We start from the raw sequence: 19,483 nt of genomic DNA on the forward strand, positions 1-19,483 counted from the left end.
ATCATATGCGAAGTATATTTAAATTTGGAGCTACAAAATAAGTGTGTATACCAACACCTTACTGTGGAACAGACCAGTACTAAATGCCCCACAAGGTACAAGATAAGTTCAGCATGAAGTTGTTATGGTTAAAGTTAGGATTTGGGGCTTGGGAATGCATCACTTCAGTCACAAATATAGAAGTACAAAAATGTGTGTGTGTGTGTGTGTGTGTGTGTGTGTGTGTGTGTGTGTTTGCTCTCATGTGTACTTTAGACAAGGATCTAGCACTCAATAGATTTGATGCAAAGCTGGGTCTGGGATCCAAAGGGAGAGCCATACAGGGAGCATTGAGGGGTAGAGGCAGGTGAGATCAGGAGGGGATAGGAGATGTGGACGGGTAAGAGGATGTGGGTGTGGATAGGTGGTGAAGATGCGTCGACCATGTTGGACGCAAGGATGTCAGGAGAGAATGGAGGGGACGAGGAGCATGGGCTTGAGGACAAGGGGGAGTATGAGGGGGAGTTTTGTGGAGAGGTGCGAGGAGAAAGGCCCAACCAAGGAGCTGGAGTGTTTGGACAGCTGGATAGCAAACGGTCAGAGGAGCAACTACTCCTTAGTCTGCCCTCAGCCAGGTTCTGTCTGAATATGTCTGCTGGCGCAGAAGCACTAAGGTCACACATAGAGGAGCTACCTCTTCTTACATTCTTCCCCAATCTCCCTCCTCTTTCAGTCCTATCAGAAGTGAGGAAAAGGCTGTTATTGTTATCAGGGACTTGAAGAAGATTGCCACTGTTGGAGGTAGGTGAGTAGGAGTTCCTATGTCTAGATAGGGCGGAGTGCAAAATACCGTCAGGGTAGGATTGAGAAAAGGGGTCAGTTGGGTCAAAATCTGAGACCTCCCAGTCCGAGGGCACCGCCAAGCTCTCCTGGCTGATGACTGGCCTCGTCTTATTCTGCAACCCTCCCTGATACTCCGGTTCTATATCTACATCTATTCTATAGCGAGGAGAGTGCGACCTGATGCGAGGATGGCGACTAACCAGTTTGACCGCAGGGTTGGAAACAGGGTTAGATCCAGACTGCAGGTTCAGGGCCTGTCCCGGGGACTGAGGATGAGGCTGAAGAGCCTTAAACTGTGGGTCCAGAGATACTAGCCCCTGGATGGCTGCCTGACTGGGTGCAGAGAGAGGCCTGTCTCTAGGCTTCTCTTTCTGATTACTGGGCTCCAGAAGATAAGGGTTGGGTACTAGATTAGACTGACTGACTGGCTCTTGACTAGAATGCCCTTTACAACTCTTAATAGAACCCTTAATGGGCCCTTGGCCAGCAGCTTGGATTTGTTTCTGGATGGGCCCTGGGCTGCGGCCCCTCTGACTAAGTTTCTGAGCCCTAAACTCTCTGACCTGCTGGCTTATCTCCTGCTTCAGCCCTGGATCTAGGGGTTCTCTGGAGTCTAGTGAAATATGGATACGGGGGAGGTTTGTGGAGAGGAGCTGGGCACCATGGGACGGGGATCGCCTAGGGGCCTGAGTTCTGTGTTGGCCATGAGAGCCAGAGGATGAAGCCGGTTGGTTGAATGACTGGTGATGCCGTAGGTGGGAGCGGGGTGTGTTACCCTGAACATGCTGCTTCTTCGGGACCTAGGAGTCAGAGTCAGAGGAGGGTAAGCAACAACACAAACACACACAAAGGAGACATCACAATGTGATTATCGAAGCAGCAGCGTTAAGTATCTTCAGATTCAAAAAGCAAGGTGTCCCCGCTTCCCCCCTCCTACTTTCTTCACAGGACTGCTGCTTTTAGTTAGACCTGCTGGATTAGGTATTAACAACACAAGAAGGCCACTGGGTGTGTATAATTAACAAAAAGGATTGATTTAATGAAAACATTACAGGGATCATCACGAATACATGCATATATTTAATGTACTACTTTCGTCAGAGCTGGCACTCTTGCGCACCCGAGAAAAGTAATGTCTCATCACATATTCATAATTGCATGCATGTCTTTGTATATCATGCATGTTGTGACTTACCTCTTTAGCCCAGGCAGGCTTGTCACTAGGATTGACGATATCTTTGTAGTGGTAAAGCTTCTTTTCTGCTTGCCTTCCCTCCTGCTGCTGCTGTTGCTGTTGTTGTTGTTGTTGTTGTTGCTGTTGCTGCTGCTGCTGCTGCTGCTGCTGCTGCTGCTGTTGTAGAGACACCAAGTAGGCTCTCTCCTGCTGGAGCTGCCTCTGTAGCCGCTCCGCCTGCCGCTGTTCCTCTACCTGCTTACGTTTGTACTCCTGGAGGGAGAGAGGGTGTGGGAGGGTGGACAGGTATGAGAGACAGGGCGTCAAATGTCAGATTCGAGTAACACCTTCACAAATCATGCATCACAAAACTGATGAACACAAATATTGACAACTAGAATCACATACAATACATGCAACATGAACACACACTTTTTATAATTATAAGGCAACTGTAAGGCAGATGATGGATAAAGGCGATTAGGAAAACATTGGTTCTTTGTAATAAAACCAGACATAAAGCATTTCCAAATCATTTGAGACCGGGGAAGTAGAAGGTAGGTACAGAGCGGGAAGGGGAGATGGGGCAATAGTTGACACCACTTTTTGAGCCACAACACATTCCTGGGGTTTGGTGTGTGAAATCATTACTGTGGCCTTTGGAGTTTACATGGGTTGGATCTCAAAAGGTTTCTCTCTATTCTTCCTTCCTAAATTTCTCTTCAAATAGGATGCAAGGAGCAGTGGACAAATACTACAAGACATACTGTGGATTCCTCGAACTAATAAAGCACACACGTGTTGCCCTTGCTAAGACTGGGGTACCGAGAGAAAACCTCTGTGGAAAATAACAATGTCCTATTTTCTCTTGGATGTTCTCGCTTTGAACATGATTGGGGTTGACAAAACAGTTTTTCTGCACCTTCTTGAGAATCCTTTGAGATCCAGGCAACTAATTTCACTGTCAGTGGTCTGAATGAATTCTCAAATATGTAGCTAACTGGTTTGGTGGCTCAGACTGTGGATTCCCTCACAGTGAGTTCTGTAAAACTGACACTCGGGTTCATGCAATGGGGATAGGCAGGCCACACAAGCACAGATGGATAGCAGTAGCAGCACGTGGGAGGGCTATGGTTACCAGCAGTAATGCCTGTTCCTGTAGTAGCTGCTGCTGGAGAATCTCTAACTGCCTCTGTTCCTCTTCCAGCTGTCTACGGATATACTCCTGAGTAGCGTGTCAGCACAAGGAGATAGAAATAGACCAAGAGAAAAATCAGGAAATCTGAATATCCAAACACAGACAGAGAGAGAAAGACAGAGATAGAAAGAGAAATAGAGAAGATAATCTCCTGGGTTGGCTATGAATGGGGAGAGAAGATGAGAGTCAGAAGCCAGATGAAGCGAAGAAGACCATGTTCTCAAACAATTGTAATGTGTTACAAAGGAAAAATGACAATGAGACAGAGAAAAAAAAGAGGTCGTAATATATCTTTCCAAAACACTTGAAAAGCATGAGAGGAGAGCAATAGAGCGATAAAGAGGAACTAGGACAGATAGAAAATACACACCAGAACAGCAGTAAGTTCTATGAGAGGACAGGGGAAAGATTTTGCAAAAGAAAAAGATGTAGAGGGAAAACTGATCATCTTACACACATGAGGAAGTTTTTCATGCATGATAGAAAATAGTTAGCTATTTCTGTATATGGGTTTGCAAATGAATAAACCTGAAAATAATTAAGAGCAATAATTTAATCTTATTTTTTTAATAATTCAGGAACTCAACAGTGTCTCTGGATTTTCTGAAAGACCATAAAATATCTGTCCTCTGGACCTATTAGCAGTGACATACCTATTGGAGCTCCTATATTGTGACTTATAATATGCCAGGTGATATTGCCAAGTGCATGTCTTGATTTCCTCCTGAGGGATCTGCTGACGCAACAATATCAACTTTTCCAGAAGTAATAATATCTTGCTACAGATCCCTTTGTGAAATTATTGGCATCTATTTGTTTGCTTTAAGCCAACTGATGGAGGAATGTTTTGCAACATTTAAGATGTTGCAATAAAAGTTGATTTCAGTTAGCAGCAGTTAGAGAATAAAAATAAGAGAAAGAAGGCGACAGTTAAGTCTTTTGCATGCAAGATCCAGGAGCTGAGAAGAAGAAAGTTACCCAATAACAGTGGGGATGGGTCCATGAGCACAGAAAAACAATATATCATCAGATTAAAAATGTCCAAGTTCTGCGGACAAGTGTGTCTGAAACTGAAATCCTTAAAAAAACATTATGAAAATCCGCCTCGGAGGTAATTTAAGGAGACAAGGAAAATCAGACTGACTCAGAAAGACGGGGGAAGATGTTGCCATAAAAAGAAACAGAAAACAACAAAAAGTTTGAGGGCAAATGAGGGATTCTGGACTTGAGTTGTTATCACGTTACAAATTCCTATGGCATCATACTGTCTGTCTGCTTACAGTATGTGTGTTTTAATATAATATTACAGAAAGAGTATGAACCTGTTCTCTCTCTGCATGCCTCCTCTCTTCCTCTCTACGGAGCTGCTCCATTTCCTCGTAGCGCCTCCTCTGTTCCCTCTCATGCTGTTTCCTCAGCTCACGCTCTCGCTGCTGCTGCTGTCAGGAGAACACAAGCACACAAAGAGTCAGGATCTCAGCGCAATGAGCTGTCTGTTTTCACACAAATTAGGAAATCATGCCTCAGCAGACATTCTCTGCCGTCCACGATGGGTCTTGGCTTAGATTCTTTTATTAAAAAAGGAAGGAACTGTAGCACATTCACACAGGACACAAACATAGGCCTTTACACTTGCACAAACACACATGCGTTGGTTGGCTCACACACAGTCGCAGACACACACTTGGCCCTGAGTAGAGGGGTCATGTTAGTGGAGTCGAGTCATGGTGCTTAGCCGTGCGTTGGGAGGCAAACCCTGGTGGGAACCAGGAGAGAGAGCACAGATTATGGGCTAAGGATTTTCTTCTGTAAGCCTGCTCTCTGGAACTAAGAGAGGGACACTAGGGAAAGGCTGTGAGTGTATGTGTGTCTGTATCGCTCTCTCCTACAGCCTCTACCAAAGGGTGAATGAAAGATTTTACAAATTTGATCTGCCAGAATGGGATAAATCATGTTTAAAAGAAGAGAGCCAAACAGAAGGCTTCCATTGGCTTTTGATGTGTGAATGTGTTGAGAGTAGATTACAGTTATTTTAAAATCTGAATTATGCTATCCAGTCGAATCTCCAGAGGTAAATTTGGACTATCCATGTTAAAAATGTATAAGCTGCTGTAGGTAAATGCATTCACCAATGTCATAGGTCATGCCTCCTATTCAACATCCTGCTGCTTACCTCCTCCAGCCGCCTCCTCTGCTCCTTCTGCTCCTCGATGCGTTTCTGTCTCTCAGCCAACAGTAAGCGCTTGTGCTCCTCATTCTGCTGTTGCTCCAGCTGCTGCCGCCGCTGCGCATCCGAACGCTCCTTATTGGCCACCTGGAGGCGCAGGAAGTCCCGCCTCAGGGTCGACTCTCCAGGGATGTTGATGATGGAGCTGGGTATGCACAAGTGACAAGGCAGGATGATACTGAGTTAGTGAAAAGATGTCAAATGTGTTTTTCCGGAAAAAGGTTACACAGTCTATGTCTGTGTTTGTACATTTGCGCAGACACTGACCTTGGTTCACCCATGTCTCTTTCTTCATCCTCCTCTTCACTGCCACTGTACTCATACTCTGTCTCATCTGATGGAAAAAGATGTGAAGAATAAAAACAGTTGAAAAGAATAAAACTAAAATGAGGAAGGTAATAACCAGCACAGATCAAAGCCATTCCACTTCACATTTTTCATTTTATACTCAAACTACCTTTGTTCATTACTAAACTGCTCACGATTTTGGCATTCTCTGATCCTCACTCCTTCTAGGCACTTTCTTTTAGCCGCTTTGAATAAGAGTATAAATTGTAATGTTACTGTGTGTAGCGAGGTGGAGAACATTAGCTCGGAGCGCTTTCAGTCAAACAGGGCTTAAAACATAATGGCTGTAGAAGTGGCCCGGCTCTTCCTGAGACACATCCACACGGACCTGTCCTCCGAATGTGACAAAGTGACGGCTTGAGAAAGCCACAGTCTCTACAATGACAAGACATTTCTATACATCATCATGACATCCGTCCTCCAATATGTTGTTTCTTGAAGCGGTTAATGTGGTTCTCACTGGCGCAGTTCTGTGAGCGAGTGTCAGTCTATCACTCTGAGTCTGTGCGTGTGTGTGTCGTGGTGGAGTGGAATGGGAGCCTGTCACTCTGTCCCGCCTCTCTAAGAACCATGAATGTGACAGCACATGTGTGTGAGAATTTGTGTCTGTGTGCACATCTGAAAGTGTATTACACACCCTTATGGCCATATTTTCTTTTTGTGCAATGAGTGTGTATCTGTGCGAGCATGTAATGAGTGGGCCTACTATACTTTGAAGTTATAATTCCTAAGATTTTCATGAAATCTGTTTTTGATACTAATTATGTGAAATCTGCAGTTTTTCAGCAATGGCTTTGCAATGTATTTAGATTCAGTAATTGCTGGTTTATGTATTAGTTTTCATTGTCAGAGGCGGAGTCCGCCATTCCCACATGGGATTTAATTTGCCTTCACATGCACGAGGGATTTACAGCAAACGATGAATGTATGTAATCCAGCATTTACAGAGCTGTTATTGTTAACAAATACCAAGCATTTCCTACTGCTGTTGCTTCATATTAAATGTTTTAAACTGGCGAATCACGGGGTGGCTTTTATTGTGAACAGTCACAGAAAACACAATGTGTTTTTCATATAGGTTCGCTCAAACAGCGATTGTTCATTGAACATTTGTCATTTTCAGCATTCTTTGTGTGTTAATCTACATGTACAAAATCCATAAGTCATCATACATATATAGCACATGTTCTTCCTCACCCCTCTCTCCTCTCTTCTTCTTGGTGCGGTCGATGTGGTCCTTCAGCTGAATGCGGACCTGCCTCTCATTGGGCAGGTCTCTTATGAAGGGGTGTTTGAGGAGCTGCTCTGTGCTGGGTCTCTGGCCGTGACTCTTCACCAGACAGCTCTCTATGAATGACTGGAACTTCTTCGACCTGAAACCACACATGCATACACCAAAAGAGCAAATGAAATAACCTGCTGAAATGCAGTGTATGTCTGAACTGATTATCCTGCTTCTGATAATGTTGCTCCGAATTATCTGCAAATATGCACGGCTAACACAATTATCAAGATACACGCTCACCACTTCTTTGACTTGAGTCTGGGGGCAGGGTTGCGCGGGATGAGGAAGAGGGCTCTCATTGGGTGCATGTCACACAGCGCTAAAAAGTAAGAAATCAAGAAGCAAACATGGGTGAGTTGGGGTGAATGTTTCTAGCTAATTGTGCTAAACTTTATCACGGCATATAGTAAAGGTCAGCTGGAGTTAGTCCATGATCAATATATGCTCTCAATACTGATAACAATCTATTAGTTTTACACACATAGGTCTTGTCGCCTAAGTTTGTTATCCATCTCACAAATGAGCAGTTGCATGTACTGCTATATCATTTGGTTATTTAAGATTTAATATTCAAACTTAATATTGTCAAACTTAGCACTGAAATGAATAGAAGACATAAAAAAGAATAAGAGACATACTGTACATGTTTTGGATACATTTTTCTTTTTGTTTGGCGTACGTGCGCCATGTGTTTTCACCAATTTCTGACATCCTAATTAATGTGATTACTTTTTGCTTACCGAGTATATGTTCTCGTGAAGCACACACTGACATATTCTCATCCAGTTAGAGAATGTCTTCCAAGATGCAGCATTGTACCATCCTTGACTAGAACCAGAACAACCTTGACTAAACTAAATGATGTCCTTCATGATTACTGTAATCAATTAGAGTGTAGGGTGGGCAGACTTTCTCCACAAGTTGCTCTTTTACTGAACCAAAATCACAATCATCATAATAACTCGTGCACATACCTCTAGGAACAAGGCTCAAGGAATAAAGTAATGAATGGAAAGAAATGAAAAAAGAGAAGCAATTTGACAACCAATTTCATATCCGCTTCTTGGCCGTCATTAAAATTATGGCTACAGATGAGCTGCAATGGTCTGGACTAAAGAATGACTCTTGATAGTGATCTACTGTAGTAGCACTAAGAAATGATGTGTAGCAGAGGTGTGGGTTATTGACTGGGTACATACGTGGTGCTCCTTCAGCCATCTCTATTGCTGTGATTCCAAGTGACCATAAATCACTCTGTAATGACAGAAATGCAGTGCGTTAATATATATATCAAAAAAAGCACAACAGACAGATATGTTCAGTGGACAGGGGGCTGCTGAAGTACCTTGAAGTCGTACGTGGCGTCAGGGTTCTCGTCACAGGCGATAACCTCTGGTGCCATCCAATATGGCGTCCCAATAAACGTGTTCCTCCTTCCTACTGTTCTGTCCAACTGGGCTGAAACACCAAAGTCCACTGCAGGGCAAGTGCACAAACACACGAACAAAATACTTCAGGATATAGTCTGCAGTTTGCTCTCTGCATGCTTGTTTGGGTGTGTGTGTGCTGATGCACAAAGATACCAGTGGGCTTCAATTCCATAATGGGTATCAAAACTTTATAATCCCCTCGCCACTGCGCTTTAGGGGGAGAGCGAGAAAGAGAGTTCCTTCTTCAGCAATCTGCACCATGAACAGTGGCAGAGCTACAAAGATGAGTAGCCTGGTATTCAGCATAATAGGAACACAAAAACACACCTCTGAGCCATCTGAAACTTTATACCTCCTCCTGCCCACCCAGTCCTAAAGCCATTTTGTCAAGTGGCGTTAGATGACAGACTGACCTAGTTTGACCTCTGCGTTCTCAGTCAGCAGGACATTCTGTCCCTTGATGTCTCTGTGGATGACCTTGTGCTGATGGAGATGAGTCAGACCCTGCAGACAGCGACATGGACACACAGTGAACGAACACCACTGCAGCAATGAGCCAAGTCATGATTACTATTATTATATAAAGAGCTTATGTCCAAGAGGAAGTGTCCTTGAGCAGAACTAGCAGTTCCAGGGGTTGTTACTGTGTAGCTGACCTTGACCTCTCACCTTCCAGTGCAGGAGTGGTGGACAAAAAAAAAAAAAAATACAAAGAAAAATGTTTTTGCAAGTACTATCGTAAGTCTTATTAAACATCAATTTTGGAGCAAAATGCATCACCTTAACTCCATCATTCATTACAAGTAACAAGTAAAACACAGAGAAATGTGAGATGGAGAGTAAAAATGTTAAAAAGGACAGAGGGGTGACAAGAAAATAATAGAAAAGGACACAGAAATAGAAAAAGAAAACAGAGTAAAAAAAAGAGGGGCAAGAAGAGAGACAAAACTTAGAGGGACAGTGGCGCAGAGAAAGAAATATAAGACAGCTAAATCAGAGCAGGAAAAGGGAAAGCAGAGAGCACGAAATAAGATGTGAGATGAAGGGCGAAAAAAGAAAATAAAAGTGGATGAAAGGAAGTCATTGTTGCCTCAGTTCAGAGCAGCGCTGTGTATAACTGACAAGATGCGGTGAAATTGCTGCTCTCTGTTTGAGGCTAAAGCCCTCAGCACAAAAACAAAAAGCAGAGATAAGATGGGGGAGAATGAGTAAGATTTCCCAAGAAGATTAAATTCATGTCTACACATAACTCCATAACACTGACATCTTGAAACACAAACAACTGTTGATTGCAATCAAAGAACATGTCTGTGTTAAGAAGCAACAGGGAAAACGCATTTTATCCTTTTTTCTACAATAGTGACAGTTGACTGAAGCTTTCCTTGACTCACAACAGGTTCAGTCAGCTCTTGTGTCTGTAGCTACTGTAGCTAATAGTTAACATTGCACAGGAGAAAGATCAACTAATCAGTTCATTGATGCCGACACTCAATATTTTATGGCTTTAAAAGTGAACTGTGTTATGAGCTGAAACTGTGAGATTGTTTTGACTAGGCACAATCAACTGAAATATTAATGAAATTCTAATAAGGCCAAGTGTAATATCCAAATTGCAGAAGCTTCAATATCATGATGAGGGTAAAATGTGTGACAAAACAGCATAATAATGAAGTACTGTAGTGCTGCAGAGATGCCCTGGCCTACAAATCTTGTTCTCCAGATGTAAGAAAACATTTTTGTTTGGTAGAGACATATAACATCATTGTGATTTTAATTCCCACTAAATGTGAATTGTATAGCAAATTATAATATCTGTCATCACAATGTGATATTTTTACCCCATCTTGCATAGTTTTGACTAGTCGCTGTCTATGGGTTGCCTGCGGCCACGGAGAAATACCGTTGTGTTTGTTTACACTGGGGCATTAGTCATTATTATTTTTTCCTAGTGAATCATTGTTTGTTGTCAATGCTATAATCAAGAGCATTTTGCCTGATCATAAAATGATTCGGATTTTGTTTTTGCTTTTGTTGAAATTCCACTTAGTTCAGGCGGGTTAAAGCATTATGTACCTGTCCATGTGTGCAAAAGTATCTTTGCATGTAGCACGTCAATAAGTCTTGATTATCTGAGCTTCACCAATGGAGATTTAGACTTGTAATGTCTTGTTCCCTTGGTCTGGAAGGACATGGACACTAACGTCTGTCTTTTTTTACTGACTGGCACTGCTACATATTGCCGTACAGCAATAAGGATATTGTTATTTTCCATAAATCACGTCTGATCATTCTTCAGGAGCATTTCTTTTGAAAAATGAACTTTTTGACACTTTCTACTTCACACAGATCCCACAGTCATGCATTCCGAAGGAAATGTCACCAAGGATCACAATAATTACTTACTCATGGAGGACAGGTGGAGGACTTAAACAAGATTTTACATTAGTCAGATCTTGTTTGACTGACTTGCAAACGTGGCCACTTACCCTGAGAATCTCTCTGCAGATGTAAGCGGTCCACTCCTCTTTCAGAGAGTTGCCCTTGGTGTTCTTGATCAAGTCTGTCACTGAGCCGGCTCCACAGAACTCCATGACCAGCTACACGGGCACAGCAGATGTTAAATAGCCTTTTGGCTAATTCTGGCACATTATACATTTATTTATGTATATTATTTGTTATTAGTGTCCATTGTCCCTGTTAAATAAACCTGAAATAAATAAATAAATTGACTGTTCTACAAAATCTGGTCCAGGATCTGGCAAGGAAGCCAGTAAAGTAAACAATCATACTTGTTTATTTATGTATTTATTCAGTACTTTGATTAATAACAAAGCCACACCTCTCTTTCTCCCTTATACGAGTTTCATTATAAACGTACAATAGCCGAGGTTATCACAGATATATTGGTTTAACTGTAAAATATCCTCAATATATTGTTATTGTATTTTTTTATTCCGAAGTACTGATATTGTTTTCTGCCTCAAAAATCCAGTTTCACAGTACAAAAATACACAGTGCCTATAATCAAATTACTGTAATAGCATTAGTGATAGAGAGAGAAATACACATTGCCTACATACATGAACAGACTGTCAAATTACAGTCACTCTTAACCAACACATACTCCACAGACACTGCAGAAACTACTGCACAATCTGACTCAGCTTGGTCACGGGATTGCATGGATGAATCAAGTCCATCTCTTGACACAATGTGTCCATTCTGTCCTTCTCTTTCCTATCTGCCTCATGTCTTCTCTCCTCTCCTCTTTGCGGGCAAAAGTTCAGCTGGTCAGTTCTGGCTCTGCTTCAAGCTCCCCTCATCATCACTCTACATTACAGGGACAGAGGAAGTTGGCAAGTAATAGCCAACCCCTGTCATCCAAGCTGTTTAGGTGCACTCAGACACAAAGACAAAAGAAACATCCTCATACTGTATACGCATAAACATAAGGGGACACATGTCAAAACACGCAAACATACAGCGTGTGCTCATGTTGCACAGTCATCACTAACACACACACAAACACGGAAAACAGGCAGCTGTTGAGTCTTGGAGAATTATGCAGGCAGTAGATCTGGCTGCTGTGTATATGCATATGTTTGTGTGTGTGTCCTCCCGTTGTTGTGTGATGAATGCTACAGGATCAGAGAACAGAGAGCTCCCTTAGATCGTGTTAACACATGATTTATTGCAGCAGCCAGCCGGCCACACACTTATATCATATATATTCATTCTAATGTATACAAACCTGCAGCCGCCTCGTACAAACTACACACTCCTTTCACAAAAATGTAACAGGGAAAAATGGGAAGTCACTTTTTTCTGTTCTGCACTGTGTGCCCGCCAGTAAGAGAAGATGACACAGCCATCTTCTCTTACACTCCGTTTCATACACACAAACATATGGAGTTGCAAAAATGCAGACAAAAAACATGCACAAACAAACACAAATAATACCTTACCCATAGCTGGTCATCTATGCCAGGAGGGTTTTTCTTGACAAATGCTCCATAGTAGGTGGCGATGTTCCGGTGGTGACTGTATTTCTTCAGCATGTTAATTTCGGCTTTAATCTCCTCTTCCTCATCCTGACACACACAAGAAGAGAAAAATCAACAGCCGTTAAATCACAATCTCTATTTGTGACCCCTCGCACATCTTAGTAAGGTGGTGATAGAGCAAAAGGAATGAAGTTGTTGATGGATTTGCATTATGAATCCATTTAAATTCTTAAAACTGTTGTTGCAATGCATACAGCTGGGCATTACCTTTTAATTAATTCGTTTTAGGAGGTTACTGCCACAAAGCCAAAAGCAGTTGTTTGAAACAAGTCATCATGGCGGCAGTTGGTTACTTAAAAATGTAATTTCAATTTCATTACGCACAATGTCACACAATTAGGCATTGATTACTTCACTTGAGTGTTCATCAGCCATAAAAACAAAGACACTTGTTTTAGTAAGCTGATTTTGTGCAGTAGAGGCTCATATAATTAGTTTTTGTGTTGGCCCTTTTAATTTTTAATCATCCATTGTGATTTATTTTATTGTATTTAAGCAGATTTATTCACACACAGTCAGTCGTACACAGTTTCATTTATTTGTTTATTTAATGGACATCATGCAAGAACATTTTCGTGTTCTTATCTTAACTTTCTCTTTTTTTTCTTTTTTTCTGTAAACAGTTTGAAAGGCATGCGTAAACATGATCAGTGCTTACTGTGCGTAATTGGGCGCACGTTCATGACAATTGTAAATTAGCCATATGTCCGAGACTGTTCATTCATGAAAATGACTTCCAGTAAAAAGTCAATCTTTATAAGTTCGGACACTGAAGTCCTGCTTTGCGAAGATCCATAAATGATAGTTTTGCAGTTTGAGATAATTAAATTGATATTGTAGTGTCATACAGTAGCACCAATAGCCAGTTTAAATGTATTATGATATTGTTAGGCTATATTAATGAATTTTAAAAATTCAAACAGGAAATCAAACAGAATAAAATTAAAATTACTTTAGCGTAATACACAATCCATTAGTGAAAAACGTAGGTTGGGATAACAGCAGATTAATTGCACATGACTCCTATGACAGGTGCTTATAAATTGTGTTCTTATCTAAGAAAACAAATATGAGAAAGTTCTCCCAAATCGCTCCAACAAGCCACTTAAGAACAAATCTGTTCATACCAGTAGTTCTTCCATGAGGCCTTGCATTGTTCATACTTATATTCTGTTGGTATTTTGCCATTCATTCATATATATACACCTGCATATATTCATTCCCTTATTCATTCATTCATGCTCCTATTCATTCACCAGTTCCTTTGTTGCTTCATTCCTGCAGTCCTTTATTGTTTTGCTGGCAGCTGAGTGCTTACAGGGAGGCGTAGGGTGAGAGGATCTCTAAATATAGCTGAGATTCCCTCCTGCTTTACAGACACGCCTGAGACCACACTGCTGTCCTAATACCTCCAGCTAATATTACCATGGCAATGGGCCTGTCCTCATTTCCTCTCTGCCACATCACACGCACACACTCATACACACACGCCAGCACTGACTCATCGCTCATAATTAGATGACATGGTCGATGGTGGTATAATCATTTGAGATTTGTTGCTGTGCGAGGGTATGTGCGTGTATGCATGTGAGTGAGTGAGTGAGTGCACGCGAGTATGTGTGTGTCTTACCCCGGTGACATCCATGACCTTGATGGCTGCAAGCTGCCCTGTCTTAACATGGCGACCCTGGAAAGAGTAAAGGAAAGGGACAATCAGAAAAGAGAAGGGCAAGGAAGAAGAAAAAGTGCATTTAACAGTTTAGTTTCTCAATAAAATGCAGTACATGCACAGTTGTACTTCTTTCTCTTTAAAAAACTGTAGCATGACACAAAAGGTGATTCACTGCAACAAGCAACAAATACAATATCTAACCTTTTTTAAGATGGCTTACATTTTTAAAGCCACAATCCAAAATGTGAACACAAACCCAAATACTGGCTGTTAAACTGCTATTATTTCCAAACTGACTCCACAACTCTCATAAGAGTTGGATTCAATTATTGCTAAATCCAGATTGGTGAAACACACACACCGTGTTTCTTCTTAAGGCAAACTTTTCAGTTATTTGAATCAACTTCATATGTTCAAAAATGTTGAGGCAGAGAGAAACAAAAAATATGGGAACCCTGACCAGGATCAGGGAGATGAAAGGACTCACATTAGACTACTTGGTCAACATGATACCCTAGAATGTCACAATGATTTGACTTGTAGTTGCAGCATCTGTCTAATCAGTGGAACACTGAAAATGGAAAACTGTAGTCAAAAATCCGGTTGACATTGTCTAAGATATACAAGATGCAGAAATGAACAAACAAAGGCCGATATCGACCCACAGACTTGACTGTGTTGTGTAATATCGAGGCTAGGCATATGCCTGGGGGGGCCAGGAGGCGAGGAGCTGGGAGATTGGAAGCTGAGGGGCGAATGGAAGGCCCAAGTGGTTCGTTTGCAACAGAGCATCTGTGGCTGTGATTAGCTAATGAAGCTAACAGGGCTAGAGACGGTAGAAACACTGACGGCTATTACTTCCACCTGTCTGGACTCAACTGATTAGCATGTTACAGTCTGAGCAGAACAGCTTAGCTGCAGTGGCACAAGCAAATAAATACATACACACATAGTCAAAGACACACACACACTCAAAACAAGGGCAGGACTGTTTTCCTGGTGGAATTGTTATAAACCAGATGGCATTAATGTTCTGGCTCTAAAGCGCCTCCTGAGGGCTTTAATCGAAGGGCCGTTCTGATAATGAGCACTACAAAACAGAGGCTAGGAATGCTGCAATGAAAACAGAAATATATTATGGATAAAATTTGGTGGTTTCATTGCTTTGCATTTCTGCAGGAGTGATTTTACAGAACACTCTCTGCAGCACATTTCATTTTTATGTCGTTTTAACAGATCAATTGTACTCACAGACTCGGCCTATTTTGTTGTTTAGGTATGACGACATGTTGCCAAACAATCACATTCTCAGAGCTGTATGAACACAGTGTTTCCCATACATAGGCTTTACTTGGGCAGAAAATTTGGCGACCCATTTTAAAATCGTTCTTGATTGCAGAGCTGCGCAGCGCATATTCGCTCCGCACATCCTCTCACTCGGTCGCTCTATCTCTCTTTCTCGCAAACACGGACAACAGACCCGTTGTGAATTGAATGGTAGGTATCATAAACACCGCTGCACAAATCTGTCCAACACAATGCTGTCAATGTCGGAGACCTATCTTCAAAACAGTTAGTAGCAAGCATGTAAGGAGCCTAGCTAATAAGGAGGTGCGTTCGAGATAGCTGGCTGACTTTCACCGTCTTGATAGATAGGGGAATAAAAACAGCTCCGTCAAGTCAGACACAATCTACCTCTGGTAGACTGCGTGAGCTTACTCAGGACTTGCTCTCACGAGGTCTAGTGACGTTTTGCAGCGCAGGTGTTGTGCCAAATTCTGCATGCCTGTTGTGAATTCACAATTCACTTCTTAAGGTCCTTTTAGGACACTTTGCTGTTTGAACACGGTTAATGCCACATTTTTTTTACTGAATCTCAAGAAATGGTACTTTTACTAGGTTATGTGTAATAATATATTAACGATTAACGTTCATAAAATATATACTGATCATTTATCACTATTGATGAACCACACCAAGAATAGTATAGCGTTTAAAAGCAGGACGTTAATGCATTTTCCTACAGGACAAATGGGTAACTTTGTGGAGGAGCTAGACACACTGCTGTCTTCAATCCCAGAGCATGACTGTCCCCTACTTGTCCTCAGTGACATGAACATTCACTTAGACAATTCGAACTCAGCAGACTTCCTGTCTCTGATTCAGTCCTTTGGTCTAACACGGGTTCTCAGCCCCCCGACCCACAAAGCTGGCAAGGTGCTTGACCTTGTTCTTGTCCGAAACTGTGCCACAGAGTGCCTAACAGTCACACCTCTACATGTGTCAGACCACTATTTCATTCAGTTCACGCCTACAGGAAAAGCCCATCCTTCCAACACCATTGGTCTCACACCGCCGCAACCTCCGCAACCTGTCTCCCGCTCACTTTGCCTCAGTGGTAGCTTCCGCTCTACCTTCCCTCAACACTTTTTCCTCACTTGAGGCCAGTGATGCCACACAATCTCTGTGCTCTACACCAAGCTCGTGCCTGGATAGCCTGTGTCCTCTATCCACCAAGCCTGCTCGCCCAAACCACTTTTAAAGCGCTACTAAATCCTCCTCCACCTCCACCACCCACAAACTTGTCTGCTGATACCATTGCTGCCTTCTTCACAGGCAAAGTGTCGGCTATAACTAGCCAATTCTCTGAAACATTCAAACTCAACCATTGTATCAGTCCTACTACATCTTTTCCTCTGCCCTCCCAGGTCAGTGGTTCTTCACTCTCCTCGTTTACTCCTCTCACAGAGAGCGAAGTATCAGAACTCTTGACCCGTAGCCATCCAACTACATGCCCACTGGACCCGATTCCTACGAATCTCCTTCAAGTCATATCTCCTACCGTGGTCCCGACAATCACTCATGTGATAAATACTTCTCTGGCTTCAGGAACCTTCCCGACCACTTTCAAAAGGGCCCGGGTTACACCCTTGCTCAAAAAGCCCTCCCTTGACCCAACTCAAGTTGAGAACTATCGACCAGTGTCTCTTCTACCATTTTTATCCAAAACTATTGAACGGGCAGTATTCAAACAGGTCTCAGAATTCCTCTCACGGCAGCCCAATCCTCGGTTCTTATCCTGCTTGACCTATTAGCTGCCTTTGACACAGTCAACCACAGGATCCTGCTATCCGCTCTCTCAGCAATGGGCATCTCGAGTAAAGCACTCCTGTGGTTCAAATCCTACCTCTTGGGGCGTTCCTACAATGTTTTGTGGCAAGGACAATTATCCTCCTCCCACTGCCTCTCCACAGGGGTGCCTCAAGGCTCAGTGCTAGGGTCCCTTCTCTTCTCAATTTACACCACCTCACTGGGGCCGATCATTCACTCGCACAGCTTCTCTTACCACTGCTACGCTGCCAGGCGATTCCACCGTCTCGGTGCGGATCACGGACTGTCCCTCAGACACATCTGCATGGATGAAGGCTTACCACCTTCCACTAAACCTCTCTAATACTGAACTCTTGGTCATTCCAGCCAAGCAATCTATCCACCATAACATCAGACTACAAATTGACTCCTCAACCATCACTCCAACCAAGGTGTTGAGAAACTTGGGTGTCATGATTGATGACCAGCTGTCCTTTTCAGACCATGTTGCTGCTGTCTCTTGGTCATGTCGCTTTGCTCTATACAACATAAGGAAAATCAGGCCCTACCTCACTCAGTACGCCACCCAGCTTCTGGTACAGGCCATGGTTATCTCTCGCCTCGACTACTGCGATGCCCTCCTAGCAGGTCTTCCAGCTTGTGCGGTGAAACCCTTACAAATGGTTCAGAATGCAGCAGCGCGTCTGGTTTTTGATCAGCCCAAAAGGACTCATGTCACTCCATTACTCAGTGACCTCCACTGGCTCCCCGTGTCCTCCAGAATCAAATTCAAGTCACTAATGCTTGCATACAGAGTGACTACTGGGTCTGCACCCATCTACCTAAACTCCATAATACAAACTTACGTTCCTTCTCGGCCGCAACGCTCCTCCAACGAACGCCGCCTGGCTCTGCCATCCCTTCACACAAAGCAATCCCAGTCCCGGCTATTCTCATCTGTGACACCACGATGGTGGAACGAGCTACCACACGCCATCAGAGCAGGGGCTCTCTAACTTCAAGAAGCTCTTGAAAACTCATCTCTTCCGAGAACACTTCCTCTTATAACACCTCTAACTCCTAACCTCTAACATGCACGTCCTGTGCTCTTCTTCTTTTTTCCCCTACAATTATCTAGTATTGATTGCACTTTTTGTTAACTCATACTTCCTTACCTATGTATTTACACCATTGATGTGATATGTACTATGAGCTCTTACTAGTACTTATTGCTGCTCTTACTAGTATGTATTGTCAGTTTTAGATCTGTATTTGATGCTCTGTTGATGCTTGTATGCTGTTCCTCAAATGTAAGTCGCTTTGGATAAAAGCGTCTGCCAAATGAGTAAATGTAAATGTTCTCAGCAGGCATGCAAAATTCGGCATAACACCTGTGACAGTCCACTGCAACTACCCCCCCCCCCCCAGCCACAGTTACGCTGTCAATCTGGGGGAAAGACTGGAACAAAACTCTACATGTGTACATTTGGTAGGTTCCCACAACACGACAATGGCATGGCAATATTTTAACAACAGCGGAGGTTCCTGAATGAGAAGGATATCCAGAAGGAAGCTATGAGTTAAATTTCTCATTAAACAGCTCCTCGAATAAAAAATAAAATAAAATTAAACTTGCTGATTTATTACTAAAAGAAAGTTAGGGTTTTAATATGATAATTCATTGTACAATCCAGCACTGCACAATGCAAACTAAGCACCAGTGGATAGTTGAACACTGAGATCAGTCTCTCTCTGTGTCTCTCTCTCTGTGTCTCTCTCTGTGTGTCTCTGTGTCTCTCTCTGTGTGTGTCTCTGTGTCTCTCTCTCTGTGTCTCTCTCTCTGTGTCTCTGTGTCTCTCTCTCTGTGTCTCTCTCTCTGTGTCTCTGTGTCTCTCTCTGTCTCTGTGTCTCTCTCTGTCTAAGGCCATTTATCAGGACTCTTTTAGAAAACAGAAGGCTTCGAAGTGGCCAGATTTGTTGAGGCCAGACTTCCTGATAAGAGACAGGTGGAGGGCCCTATATAAGCCTCCTGTAGAGAAGCGCTCCGGCGATCTACAGTGGAGGATTATTTATGGGGCGATAGCAACAGACGGACATGTGGCACACCTGAACACAGCGGTAAAGGGGGAATGTCGATTCTGTGGGAAAAAAGAGGATTTGGAGCATTTGTTTT

General features: G+C 42.8%; 1 protein-coding gene across 2 annotated transcripts in view; it reads right to left on the bottom strand.

Moving 5' to 3' along the window:
- Positions 1-19,483, bottom strand: part of tnika (TRAF2 and NCK interacting kinase a) — a 93,603-nt gene that overhangs the window by 44,303 nt on the left and 29,817 nt on the right. The window contains exons 3-15 of one of the 2 annotated variants that reach the window (XM_046061729.1): positions 14,179-14,235; positions 12,450-12,575; positions 10,971-11,081; positions 8,898-8,988; positions 8,400-8,530; positions 8,254-8,308; positions 7,295-7,373; positions 6,967-7,142; positions 5,689-5,755; positions 5,368-5,566; positions 4,517-4,633; positions 2,018-2,269; positions 1,023-1,622 (exon numbers count right to left, since the gene is read on the bottom strand). In XM_046061729.1, the coding sequence (XP_045917685.1) occupies positions 1,023-1,622; positions 2,018-2,269; positions 4,517-4,633; positions 5,368-5,566; positions 5,689-5,755; positions 6,967-7,142; positions 7,295-7,373; positions 8,254-8,308; positions 8,400-8,530; positions 8,898-8,988; positions 10,971-11,081; positions 12,450-12,575; positions 14,179-14,235 (2,061 nt within the window). The remainder of the gene's footprint in view (positions 1-1,022; positions 1,623-2,017; positions 2,270-4,516; positions 4,634-5,367; positions 5,567-5,688; positions 5,756-6,966; positions 7,143-7,294; positions 7,374-8,253; positions 8,309-8,399; positions 8,531-8,897; positions 8,989-10,970; positions 11,082-12,449; positions 12,576-14,178; positions 14,236-19,483) is intronic. The other variant, XM_046061730.1, reaches the window with a different exon arrangement.

This window comes from Micropterus dolomieu, linkage group LG11, assembly GCF_021292245.1.
Source record: "Micropterus dolomieu isolate WLL.071019.BEF.003 ecotype Adirondacks linkage group LG11, ASM2129224v1, whole genome shotgun sequence".
Classification (NCBI taxonomy): domain Eukaryota; kingdom Metazoa; phylum Chordata; class Actinopteri; order Centrarchiformes; family Centrarchidae; genus Micropterus; species Micropterus dolomieu.